The 14,723-nt window shown below is 35.2% G+C and overlaps 1 protein-coding gene across 5 annotated transcripts in view; it reads right to left on the reverse strand.

Moving 5' to 3' along the window:
- Positions 1-14,723, reverse strand: part of RGS22 (regulator of G protein signaling 22) — a 165,660-nt gene that overhangs the window by 86,609 nt on the left and 64,328 nt on the right. For all 5 annotated transcript variants that reach the window (XM_060287494.1, XM_060287496.1, XM_060287493.1 and 2 more), the window contains exons 10-13: positions 8,232-8,406; positions 4,432-4,565; positions 2,116-2,230; positions 541-663 (exon numbers count right to left, since the gene is read on the reverse strand). In XM_060287494.1, coding sequence (XP_060143477.1) covers positions 541-663; positions 2,116-2,230; positions 4,432-4,565; positions 8,232-8,406 — 547 coding nt within the window. The remainder of the gene's footprint in view (positions 1-540; positions 664-2,115; positions 2,231-4,431; positions 4,566-8,231; positions 8,407-14,723) is intronic.

Genomic DNA, 14,723 nt, shown 5'->3' on the forward strand with positions numbered 1-14,723 from the left:
TGAAACCAAAATCTGAAGGTATTCTGATATATGTGGGCAAATGTATATTATACCAGAAGCAAACACAACTCTAATAATTGAGCTAGTGAAATACTTTTCATTTGAGCAAAATAAAGACTGTTTGTGACAACTAAAAAACAAGCAAACAAAAAACCTAGAAAAAGTTTGTTACTATTCATTGCAACTGTCATTGTTAGACTTATTAAAAATAAAACGTAAAGGATTGATAGAAATCAGCACTGAAGTTAATATACATTACACTGAAACAAAGTTATATGAAAGTAATCTATTATTAATAATGCAAGTCAATTCTTGTCTATCTGTATTTTACTTTTCTTTGTAATTTTAGTAGGAAAATGAACCAAAGAGAATTATAATTAAGATATTTAAAATTTTACTAAATATTTAACATGAGATTTCTTACCAGAGGAGATGGGAATTTTAACATCAAATATAACTATCTGAGCATTAAATTATTTCAATCTCTCATTTTAAATGAAGTAAAAGTATAAAATTAGATTTAAAATAATTATCTTCTACCTTGTTCCCTGAGTTCTCACAGAATTTAGTAAAGAAGAATCCAGCTCTATTTTCTACATACAAAGATTGCAACAAATTTTCCATGTGAAATCCTCCCAAGGCACCATCTGCCATGGTTTTAATCTAGATAACAAAACAGAAGTACATTATCCACCCAGAAACATTGTTATTTTTTTATGGCATTGTACAACAACAGGGTTTCATAAATTCTACCAAGCTGTCATTTCCCCACTGGACTATTTTATTTTATTTTTGTACCATATATGTAATTAATGCAGTATGTTTGCATCTGCCTGTCCCACAAGATTCGTTTATGGAGCCAACTATAGCAGCAGAGTTCATTCTATTATAAACTAATCTGATTTCAAACTTAATATTAAACTGACTTCCCAACCTCAACTATTTTCACATTTCAGGCACCGTGACACCATTTTAGGAGTCTTCCAAATCTCTGTTGGTGGCCTCTTTCCTACGTATTTACTGTTATTTTAGCCTTGAACCGCTGCTATAATAGCTACAAGAGAGTTATAAAAAGAAATATCTTCAAGGCCTCTCAGTGATGCTCATTAACTGTCCTTACGGGGTCCCTCTTTGGACAGTCTCACTCCATACAGGTCACGGCCTTCAGAGTGTAAATGGCAGTATAAGTTCTCATAAAACTTTGCTATTTATGGGCTTCTCTGCCAACAGTGCTGGCAAGCCTAACACCGTTCTTGAAACACAGAAAGCTGGCTATTTCTCCAAGCACAAGAGTAACTCTAGAATAAGGAAGGGCGTCCATATTCACATGAGCTCTTTGCTATCTGTTGTGTGGAACTCAGACTACTTCTTTGTAATCTTAAGATAACTGTGGAATGGACGATTTAGGGTTTAAGTCAGGTTCTTGCTCTCTCTGTTATAGTGTCTCTCTGCCTCTCCCTTTATCCCCCTACTAAACAAATTCTGAGGTGAAAATTTAATGTTTTTATGATGTTTAACCATTAGCATTCCAAAGCTAAAAAATCATTATTTGGGTAGGAAATAATACTAAATAGAAGAAAAGGAGAACTGTTTTCTTAGAATAAAATAAATAGTCCAAAATTATATGCAAATGTTCAGTCCATACTAGAACTACGAAAGTTTCTACCTAAAGTATAATTGCTAAAGAATGTGAAATTTTCATTTAGAACTGGTGTATTAAATCCATATTATCAAAGTAACCACACACTGGAAATACTCTGCTTTATAAAAGTTCTAAACATACTTCCAAAACATAACATAGAATATTACTTTTTATAAAATGTTAAAAATGTAATAAAAATCCTAGAGGGCTTTATTTTGTGTCTGAGGTGTGATCATACCAAAACGAGAATGTAGCTGTTTTTGAAAACAGTAATCAACAGAGTACACAGCAACATGGTACTACAAAAGGAAATAGAAAGTTTCTGCATAAAAATCCTTTTGTAAGGAAAAAATAATTCTTTTGTTCAGTAAAGAAAAAAGTCATTATGGTAAATCACTAAAAATTCTCTAAAATCAGGGGACACTGAATAGGTTAAATGAGGAATCAAATTACTCAGTTCTCAAAATACTTACCACAGGTTCTTCTGTATAAGTATATCTTCTACCCAGCTGGGGCTTCAGACATTCAGAAATGTCAGTAAAAGATGCTAAACAAATAATTTTGCTGCTTTCTGACATGTGCCTTGACCTAAATTATAGGGATGAGAACTAATTGATCAACAAATATTTTGAGCACCTTTGGTATACATTCACCGAATCTTAGGCGTGCTCCTAAGCATTGTGAGAGAATTAGAAAAAAAAGTATCAGCATCAAGTCCAGCCCTCAAGAGGCAGTTGAGAAAATGAGGTACAGTCATACATAAAGACAACTCTCAATAAAATAACTGCTGGTTGAATGAATTCGTGAACATATCACAGATGCCAAATGTCTGGGACGGATAATAAAACTATGGGTGTGTAAGAATGAGAAGTCCCTTGGAGCTATATTAGTAATTAAAGAAATGAGCTTCTTCCTGAGTAATGGGTGGAAGATAAATTCTGTGTGTATGTGTGTGTGGGGGCTGTGTTTAGAGGGGTTCTTCAGATGGTGAGAAGAGTGAACAATGTATGAAGGTAAGTAGGCAAAGTCTTGTTTAAAATGCAGCAAGTTAACTAATTTTCTTAGGGCAAGAGAACACTAACAGCTAAACTACATACCAAACATTGTGCCAAATATAATTCATATGATCATATTTAATCCTCACAACAGGTGGGATTCATAAGGGTTTATATGTGGTGGTTTGAGATGAGATGATGGAAGACTCTGGAGTTAGACTAATGACTTTCAACATTAGCTTTTTATATTTTCTCATCCAGCTCCCTCTCCCATAGCCCACTGCAATTCTTCCAAACCTCATTTTCCAGCTCCATAACCCATGCCTGTTCCAACTCACCAGCCTTCCTCCACGCCAATCCACCAGCAGATTACTCTGCAGGTTCTTCTCAGACAAAATGTAGGTACATCATGCTTCAGTTTCCCCTGTGCCATGTAGCAGACACTATTAATTGACTGGCTAACTCAACACCCATTTCTGACAACATGATTCTATCACCAGCATCACTAAAATACTGAAAAAGCTGAATATTCACTTATCAAGACTCCAGGTAGGGAGGGGTTGTCATGTAACAGTTATGACTGAGATATAAAACGATGTCTGCTGGGGAGCTTCTATGAAAGCCTGCTTTCCTGACTACAGGGAGAGAATTAATGGATATTGCCCCTCCTCCTCCTTTATGATTTGAAAGCCTGATGTCAGGAGCTGTAACACCACTGACTATAAAGGAATGGCCAAGAGCATTACAAAGACTTAGGCCTCAATACTCCTGATCTGGTGAACCAATACTGGCAGTTGCCTACACTCAGATTTCTTGCTCTGTGAAAAACATAATTCCATTTGTCTAGGCCATTGTTAATCAACTTTTCTGTTATTTGCAGCTGAAAGCATTCAAATTTATCTATCAACAGATATATTTACCTACACCTGCCCATACTTCCTTCCATCCTGTCTCAGGAAGAAGTGTCCTATTTCCTGTCCAAGGTAGCCCCATTGCCTTGGTTACTGAACCCTTCCCTCTCTTCTCCTTTGAAGGGAAAGGTACAGAGAGTAGATGAGGTTACCGGGGGTTGGCGGAGGGAAGAGTGAGGAGTGATCGTTAATGAGATGGAGCTTCTTTTTTGGCTGATGAGTTGTTGTGGAATTATATAGTGGTGATGGTTTTACAACTTTGTGCATATACTAAAAGTCACTGAATTGTATACCTGAACATGATTAAAACAGTGAATTTTACGACAGGTAAATTTTATCTCAATAAAGAAGAATAAAAGTGAAGTAATAAATCCTTAAACAAATCATTATCCACCAGCAGACTACACACCAAAGTTAACACCAAAGGGTATTTCTTCAAGCTGAAGGAAAATAACTCCGTTTGAAATAAAGAACAATGAAAAGCATAAATAGGTGGGCAAATCTAAACGAATTTTTAAAATATACTGTATTAAATAAGTACAATATTATTGAGGGTATTTTGAGTTCTCAAGCTTGAGAAACATTACTGAGCAGGGAAAAGAAAGAATTGAAGGGCAATCTTCTCAGAGACATCTTTTGATTGTACAGCTCATGAGAAGCTAGAGATCATAACTACCACCTCTTTAAAATTACCAATCTTTGGCATTCTACGATTAATTAGAGTATGCATGGGAAATACAACCCTCTAGTATCTATCCCTGAAATATAAGAACTCATGTAAAAAAAAGAAAAGTATTAGTTTTCAATTTCTATTTAATTTTTAAATTCTTCAAAAATCTTACCATTGCAGAAAAGCACTTGGGACACAAAAAGCTGCACCTACCCTTTCTTAATCACATCATCCTTAGGAAAAACTGGATTCAAAGACTCACTCTTCCAAGGTTTTTGAATTGCTGTTTTTACTCTAGGTGGTTTCTTGGGAGATTTAGAAAGTTGTAATAAACTGGATTCTTCTTTCTAAAAAGTAGTAAGATAATGAACAAAGTGAAAAATGGGCAAAATGGGAAAAAAAGGACAGAGAATAAAGCACAGCTCTCCAAAAATACCTCAAAATTGTTTTGATTAGAGGATTTCTTTCCTCACTCTATCACTTACCATGCTATGTTTGAGACGGAGAATATTTTTTATTCTCCGTCTCAAACTCCGACTTTCATGCAACCAGCAGGCTGAAATCCCTATACCTATTGAGAGTATTAAAATAACAAGGCCAAAGGCTTTATGTTATTATGAAAAAAGACTCTTTCCTGGAGGAAGAACTTTGTAAAAACTTTTCTTTATTCTGTAACTGAATAAGTTTTAGTGCCCTGTGTGTGTATGTGTATGTGTGTGTGGTGGGGTAGGGAATGCAGGTAGCAGGGCGGGAAAAGATGTGTGGACACCATTGGTCCATAAGAGACTTATATCTTAACAGAACTATTTCCTTCCATTTTTGGATATTTTATTTTCATGCGTATTCTTCTCATTCTTAAATGTTCTTTATGGCAAAAGTTAATTATTTAAATCTAGAACATGAGATGCTACATACATGAATCAAAAAAATACAAACACCTAAATGTCCAAAGAGAGGAGAAAGAAACAATTATATATCCTTATACATGTATTTATATATATAATATATAAATGTAACATTATATAATACTTAAAAGTAAGGATTATGAAAATTATGGAAAAATACTGATGAAGAAATTACCAGAATCGAAAGATATAAGTATATTACAATTAAAAATTGTATATTATACAATTAAAAATATAAGTATATTAAAAATATAAGTATATTACAATTAAAAATTCACAAAAAGCCTAAGAGAAAATAGGTTAATAGTTGTCTAGAAGTCGGTGAGATCTGAGTGATTTGTCTCTTCAGTTTCCAAATTTACAGTAGTTTTATTATTTTTATAATTTGAAAAAGAAACAAACTTTTCTTACATGTCAACTTCAATTAGAATGTAGTATGTGCTGCTGGAGAGCAAGAAATTTATTTGTGATGCTTTATTATCCAGAACAAACAATAAAATCTCATATACACTCTAGGTGCCTAACAGCTACTCATATTTTTTTAAGAATTCTATAAACAAAATTAATTACTTAAGTATGTTTTACTTATAACATTCTAGGTGTCGGGGCTCACATCTGTTTTAGTAATTCGGAACAAAGCATGACATTAACCAATACTCACTAAATGAGTGGGACCACAGGGGACTGGGCTTATGAAAAGTGTATCATACAAAAGTGGCAAATTCATAGACACAAGGTAGAATAGTGGTTACCAGGGGATGCAGGAGGGGTTGGTTAATGGGTATATAGTTTCAAATTTGCAAGATAAAATAGTTCTGAAGACCTGTTTCACAGCAATGCAAATATACTTACTACCTCAGTGTACACTTGAAAATGGTTAAGACGGTAAATTTTGTTATGTGCTTTTTACCATACCACAATAAAAAGTTTCCTTAATATAAAAAAAAATTTTAAGTGTATTATACTTAAAATGAGAGGATGGCCTAAATTAGAATTTTTGAGCTTTCTGGCTTGGGAGAAAGCAAGAAAAGTAGCCAAAAAGAAACTGACAGAGAAAAAACTGACAAAAGGGCACAGTAGAATTGGGGGGTGGGTTAAGGAGCTGCTCTATATCATGACTGTGATGGTAGCTACACAATGTATATATTTGTCAAAAATTACAGAACAGTACACTAAAAAGGGTGAATTTTACTCTACATAAATGATATCTCAACTTTTAAAACAGGAAAAATAAAGAAAACAGAATCGAGTTCCATTCCTTACACTGTTTTCTGCGGGGGAAACAGAATGAGATCAGAATTAGTTATCCAACTAGAAAACACCGATGACAACATATGGTGATGGTACTCAGAAAGCCAAATGTTATCAGATGATGTGCTCCCTACACCACACCTCTAAGGTTTGTGACTGGGTCACAAAGTCACATGGGCTAACAAGGAAGCTCAGATTTATCAGTAGAGTGGCATACAAAAAGGCCACAAGTGCAAAGGAGGTCAGAAAAATGTCTAAACAATGGATAAGAAACCATTAGCTCACTACAGTGACACTAACTCAAAGTGTGGTCCCCAGACCAGCAGCAAAAACATCACGTGGGAGGGAGCTTGTTAGATATGCAAATCCTTGGGCCCCATCCCAGACCTACTGAATATTGATCTTTAAGTGCAGCCCTGAAGTCTCTATTCGGACTCAGGTGACTCACACATGCTGAAGCTTGAGAACCACCAGCCTGTAGCAATGCTTTGCCTACACATCACCTAGGAGTCTTATTAAAATGTAGGTTCTAAAATGTGATTCTAATGTTCAGGCAGGATGAGAACTTCAATTCTAAGCCAACCTCCTGATTTTACAGTGACTCTCACCCAGTCTATATCAATTAAATCAGACTCTCTGAAGGTGGGACCCAGGCACCAGTATGTTTAAAAACTCTCTATGTGATTCTAGTATGTATACAGGATTAAGAACTCACTAATAGAAAAACTGTAAGGTATTTCCAGCTCTAAAGCACTACTTGTAGAAGCAGAATTTTAAAAACTGTAATTATACATCTTCCTGACTTTTAAAAATAAGATATCCTGATCATAAAGTAATCTTTTTTTTGAAGGGTTTGTGTGTGGCTATGGCTAATAACACTTAACATTCTGTGACACCTTTAAAGCTAGAAAGATTAATAAGGCTCCTTACTTCTGAAATGCAGGTGTTAGGTACATTTATTATATCTCTATGCCAAAGCATATAGGATTATTTACTTCTTCTCTGTAAAGCTGGTTAACTTTTCTTCTCTTTGTGGACTTTTCCCCATTTTTTGTACTATCTTATTCTTCCCCATTGTGAAAAAATGCTCACTATTTCTAATTTTGCTGTTGCTACTTTTCACTCATTTGTTCAGTTTACATTTATTAAGCACCAGGCACTGTTCTAGGCACTGAGGAAAAGCAGTTAACAAAGAAAAATCCCTTATATTCTAGTAGGAGCTGAAAGACAATAAACATAGATCACATGGTCTTAAGTACAATAAAGCAAAATAAAGCAGAGCAGAGGGCTCCCATAGTGAGGGAGGGTATCTGTGCTGTCCTCCACAAGTGTGCTCACATGGAAGAGTCAAGGATAGCTTCTCTGATTAAGGGATATCTGAGCAGACACCAAAGTGAGTGAGGGGCAACATATCCGGAGGAAGGGTGCTGCAAGGGAAGGGAACAGCAAGTGCAGCCCTTCCAGGGTTTTGCTTGGTGTGTTCCAAGAACAGCAAAGAGGCCAGTGTGGAGTGGTGTAAGCTAGAGAAGAATGCTAGGAAATAAGGTCAGGAAGTCAGCAGGGGTGTGAACAGCTGTGTAAAGACTTTGGCTTGTATTCTGAGTGAGAGAGGAGGCCACTAGAGAGTTTTTGAGCAAGTGAGTACATGATCATGCATTTTTAAAAGATCACATTGGCTGATTGGTGGAGAACAAACCATAGGTTTTCTTATTTCCTAATTGTTGCAGCATGTACATTAACGACAAGCAAAAACAACAACAAAAGGTTTATGATGAAACTTAAGTATTAGTGTACAAAACCCAAGCATGGATATTTTATTACAAACTTAAGAGATCAAAGTATCAATGTACATCCTACCTGCATCTCAGGTATCTGTGGAATGCAAGATTTAGGTCTTAATGGCAAGAGGGTTGCCATTTGTGGAAAAGGGTCGACATCTTTCCTTGGTTTCTCTTGACGAAGGTGCCAGAATTTCAGTTCAGCACTAGCATGTTTTGTTGAGGATGAATGAGTAACACAGAATCTCGGTGCCCTAGTTGGAGGAAAAACAAATTTAAGATTAAACTAGACAATAAGCCTCAAAAATCAAAACGCTACCAAATGTATAATATCTACGCTCACAATTATCAGTCTTGCCACATCTCTTTTCTAATAATTTCTTCTTTTTCTGCTGCCTAGCCCCTCCCTCCAATGTTATTCTATGATATATCAACTGCCTGAAATCACATTCACTTATACAATATAAGGAGGCAACATACACGAAGAAAAAATAATTAATAAAATTACATTCAAATTATTATCTGCTTGATAAGAAAAAGAAACCTTTATATCTATGTGATGAAGGAATTTTAAAAAATAATTTACAGTTTCTAGTAAAACAAAAATAGAATGCATCTGTGATCTGTTTTAAAGCAGTTTACAATTTATCTATAACACCAAATAAAAACTAGTGGATTAAATTAACATTTAAAAATATATAAACATTTTTATAATGCTTAAGTATACTACTAAAGTGGATTATGAATCATATGATCTATTTTCAAGCCTTAAATTTAAAGGTAAGAATTAATTTTATAACAATTTAGATAATAAATGAAAGACCTACACTACTGCCAGAAATTTAGGAAAAAGAATGTTTGGCACAGTATCAAGGCCCCACTTAACTTGATGGATATTCCCATATTGCCTATGGGGTTAACTCCAGCTGGCAGGGCCTGTTGTTAATTACTTCTTGGACTAGGTTTTCCCCCTGGTGCCATGGTCCAAAGACTAATTTCACTTCATATTTCAGGTCCTGGTAGAAAATTGCCTCCCTTTAAAAACAGGAAGATGGTAGATACTTCCCTGATGTAAACACAGGTTAGGAGTGGAAGAGAACCCAAAGTCCATAATTAGTTTAGGATCAGAAAGCACCCTGTAAAGATCTGGGTGGTCACTTTACACCATATTTCAAAACCTTTACTTGCAGACTTGGAAATATCTAAAATTACCTCTTATTTTCATGCCAATTAGTAAGTGGGCATATTTACAAGACCCTGATCAAATAAATCATACATGTGCTGGACAGGAAATCTGGGTATATCAATTTTCTAATTCCCATCATTACAGTATATTCACATGGCCCCATTTTAATCTTGCATTCTTATTTAATTCATTGCATTAATTTTTTATTAGCCACTACGTGAATTCATCAAATACTGTGGACTACATTTCACAGTCAATCCTAAACAGGTATTGTATTCTTTTTCACACTTCCATCATACAAGTTCTCATGTACATTGATTGTACACCTCTTAATCTGAAGGTCTAGAGAGTGGGAGAAGGTATTTGCCACGTAAATCACCAAAGGAACTGCATCCAATATATGTGTGTGTAAACACGTGTATATATATATATATATATATATATATATATATATATGTATATACATGTGTGTGTATGCGAATGTGTGTATATCTATCTATATCTATTTATCTATCCATCTATCTATGTATCTCACAATAGAAAAATGGGCAAGGAAGATAAACAAGCAATTCATGAAAGTTGAAATCCAAATGACCACTCAATATTGAAAAGGTTATCAACCTCACCAATAATCAGGGAAATGCAAGTGAAAAAGCACAAAACACCAATGACATACCAAATACATAGGCAAAAATTTAAGACTCTGACAATATTAAATGTTACCATGGATTTGTAGCCGTGGATACTGTCATATTCTGGTTGGTGGGAATGCAAATTGGTACAACTACTTTGGAAAAATGGATATGTGTACAGCATTGCTTGCAATTGTGAAAAGAGAAAATGACACAAATTTTTTTAAACACTAAATAAATTATGGTATATTCATGCACTGGAATGCCATATACAACAGTGAAAATTAATAAAACTCTTAAATACAGTCAAATCTTACAAATATATTGTTGATAGAAGACACAAAGAAGGCATACAACATGATTCCATTTTTATAAAGTTGTAGAACAGGCAGATAAAAATACATGCTTAGGGATTTATTTGCATACATGGTTGGTAAAACAACAAAGAAAAGCAAGGCGATAATCACAGAAGTCAAGATACTGGCTACCCCCAAGTGGGAGTAAGGATGGTGTGATCAGGAAGGCAACTTCAGGGGTCTCGGTAATGCTTTATTTCCCAAGCAACATGGTGGTGACATGAATGTTTGTTTGTGTTTACGTTTGAATTTTAAAGAATATACAGGATTTAGCTAGATCAAGAAAAAAGGTTAAGAAAGAATTCTGAGAAAATGGCGAAGTCAGCAATACTGTTCTTCTACCTCTCAGAATCCCTTCATAAAAACAGACAGCACAGCTAGATGGCAAAACCAAAAACTCATGGACGACATTTAGAACAAAATGTTAATGTGACACGGTATCCCCCCAAACCCCAATATACAAGCAGGTGGGTACAAAAGATCAGCCATAAGACTTGCAAGACGTTGGTGTGTAGGTGAGAAGAAGGCAGTGCCTGATGGACCTGAGAATGCAACAGCACCAAAAGAGCCAGAAAAGCATAGCAGGCCTGTCTGAGGTTAGCAGTTGAGCCTGGAAGGGCTTTTGCCCTCTCCAACACTGAGTGAGTACACACAAATTCAATCACATTTCTACTTACCAACAAAGAACAACCGGAAAGCCCAAATAACAAAATGTATGAACTACGGTACATGTAACAATTGGGATGCATTATGCTTCAGTGGCATTATGCTGACCAACAGAAGTTAATGCTGTATAATTATATGACATTCTAAAAAGACAAAACTATAGTGACAAAGGACAGATCAGTGGCTGCCAGGGGTTGGGAGTGGGGGAAGAGTCTAATGACAAAAGGGTGGTGTGAGAGTTTCTTAAGATGATAGAATTGTTTGTACACTGATTGTCATGGTGGTTATGTGAATCTATACAGTTTGCTTTCACTGTATGTTAATGAAAAACATAGAAAAGAAGGAAAGAGGAAAAACAGCCTTTTCAATAAATGAGGATGAGCAACTGGATATCCATAAGCAAGAAAAAAAAAAAACCAAAACTGAACCTTGACCTAAACCTCACACCATATGTAAAAAATAACTCAAAATGGGCCACGGACTTAAATGTAAAACATAAAATTATAAGGTTTTTAGGAAAAACATAGGAGAAAATCTTCAGAATATAGCGTTAGGCAAAGAGTTCTCAGGTTTGACACCACAGGCATGATCCATAAAAGGAAGGCCTCATCAGAATTCAAAAACTTTGCTCTATAAAAGACTCACTTTTTTTGGTTTTTCAGATACGGTTATATTTATTCTTAATAGTAGGTGTATTTGACATAGGGAAGTTTGCATTAGGTGAATAAACTTGGCTCAAGAGGATAACTGCCTTTACTCTAATGAAACATTTGTAGTAAAAATTATGTGGAACCCTTCATTTAGAGAGTCCTCCAATATATTCCCCTCCCCCTCCCAGGGAAAATCCCACACACGTTTAATTTCAGATTTTCTCTTGCAAGTTGTTTTCTTTCTTGTCTACATGGTCTTCTGTTGTTTGATTTGTCCTCTTTTTTCTTCAGTGAATTAGTCTTCATAATTAGTATGGTAACATGAGTTTGTGAAAGCTGCATTTTCCATTTGCACCTCTAATTCCAGTTCATCACCACAGGATTCACTCTTTTCTCTTCTATATTTGTAACTCTCTTCCACATTGATGAGAATTCTGGTTCCCATTATCCACAATATTTTTGTTTGCTTAATCTACATGACTGGCTTACTATAAAAGGATATAACTCAGAAATAGCCAGATGGAAGAGAAGCATAGGGCAAGGGATGTGGGTGCACCTCTACATGTTCACCCATCCAGAAGGTATGAAAGACCCTTTTAAGAAGACTTCAGAAAGCTTGTCTTTAAGAAGACAAGCTAAAAACTGGAAGAAAATATTTGCAAACTATATACCTGACTAATGGCTAGTATCTAGAACATAAAAATAACTCTAAAACTCAATAATAAGAAAGAATACAATCAGAAAATGTACAAAACACACAGATATGTCACTGAAGTGTATATGCAAATGACAAATAAGCATATAAAACACATTCAGCATCATTAACAACTGGAGAGTTTCAAAGTAAAACTACAATGAGATATCACTACACACTTATAAAAATAAGTAAATAAGTATTTACTGGCTAAAATAGAAAACTGTGACAACATCAAACAATTGCAAGGATGCAGAAAAACTGGATCATTCATACACTGCTGGTGGGAATGTAAAAGGGTACATCCACCCTGGAAAACAGTTTGGCAGTTGCTGCTGAAACTAAAAAAAGACTATGTATGACCCACTAATTTCACTCTAGGACATTTATCCCAGAGAAAGGAAGACTTACGTTCATGCAGAAACCTGTACCTCAATGTTCATAGCAACTTTATTAATAATATCAAAAGACTGGAAACAACCCTAATGTCCTTCAATGAGTGAATGAATGTATAACATCCATAAAACAGAATACTACTCAGCAATGAAAAAGAACAAAACAACTTGGATGGATATCAAAGGAATTATGCTGAATGAAAAAACCAGTCCCCGAAGATTACATATTGTATTAGTTCATTTATATAATAGATTAGTAGTTTCCAGGAATTATGAGAAAGGGGAAAGGAAAGAGGTAGGTATGGTTATAAGAGAGCAGTACAAAGAGAGGCATGTGGTAATGTAACTGCTCTGTATCTTGACTGTAACAGCAAATGCATGTGATAAAACTATATAGAACTAACTATACACAGAGAAATAAACGCTTGTAAAACTGGCAAAATATGAAAAAAGACTGGAGAGTTATATCAATGTCAATTTCCTCATTGCAATATTGCACTGCAGTTATGCAAGATGTTACCATTGGAAGAAACTGGGTGAAAGGTATACAGAATCTCTGTATTATTTCTAACAGCTGCATATGAATCTACAATTATCTTAAAACAAAAAGTTAAATTTAAAAAAGGAAAACTTCCACTGTATTAGTAATGATTTTTTAAGTTGGGTGGTGTGTATACAGGTGCCTATTTTAGTATAATTTATACCTTTCTGCATTTCTTAAATATTTAAGAATAGAAGTTTACAGAGAAAGAGAAAAACAACATTCTCTTTATATATGGAAAAATAAAAAGTTTACAAGTAATCTGGAATACCTAGATGAGACATAATGCCAAAGACACAGGCAGGGACAAATCATGATAATCTCAGGGTATATGTCCAGTAGTGGGATTGCTGGGTCATATGGTAGTTCTATTTTTAGTTTTTTAAGGAACCTCATACCTTCTCCATAGTGGCTGTATCAATTTACATTCCCACCAACAGTGCAAGAGGGTTCTCTTTTCTCCACACCCTCTCCAGCATTTATTGTTTCTAGATTTTTTGATGATGGCCATTCTGACCGGTGTGAGATGATATCTCATTGTAGTTTTGATTTGCATTTCTCTAATGATTAATAATGTTGAGCATTCTTTCATATGTTTGTTGGCAATCTGTACATCTTCTTTGGAGAAATGTCTATTTAGGTCTTCTGCCCATTTTTGGATTGGATTGTTTTTTTGTTATTGAGCTGCATGAGCTGCTTGTAAATTTTGGAGACTAATTCTTTGTCAGTTGCTTCATTTGCAAATATTTTCTCCCATTCTGAGGGTTGCCTTTTCATCTTGTTTATGGTTTCCTTTGCTGTGCAAAAGCTTTGAAGTTTCATTAGGTCGCATTTGTTTATTTTTGTTTTTATTTCCATTTCTCTAGGAGGTGGGTCAAAAAGGATCTTGCTGTGATTTATGTCATAGAGTGCTCTGCCTATGTTTTCCTCTAAGAGTTTTACAGTGTCTGGCCTTACATTTAGGTCTTTAATCCATTTTGAGTTTATTTTTGTGTATGGTGTTAGGGAGTGTTCTAATTTCATTCTTTTACATGTAGCTGTCCAGTTTTCCCAGCACCACTTATTGAAGAGGCTGTCTTTTCTCCTTTGTATATTCTTGCCTCCTTTATCAAAGATAAGGTGACCACATGTGCGTGGGTTTATCTCTGGGCTTTCTATCCTGTTCCATTGATCTATATTTCTGTTTTTGTGCCAGTACCATACTGTCTTGATTACTGTAGCTTTATAGTATAGTCTGAAGTCAGGGAGCCTGATTCCTCCAGCTCCGTTTTTCTTTCTCAGGATTGCTTTGGCTATTTGGCGTCTTTTGTGTTTCCATACAAATTGTGAAATTTTTTGTTCCAGTTCTGTGAAAAATGCCAGTAGTAGTTTGATAGGGATTGCATTGAACCTGTAGATTGCTTTGTGTAGTAGAGTCATTTTCACAATGTTGATTCTTCCAATCCAAGAAC

This window comes from Globicephala melas, chromosome 17 (genome assembly GCF_963455315.2).
Source record: "Globicephala melas chromosome 17, mGloMel1.2, whole genome shotgun sequence".
Classification (NCBI taxonomy): Eukaryota; Metazoa; Chordata; class Mammalia; order Artiodactyla; family Delphinidae; genus Globicephala; species Globicephala melas.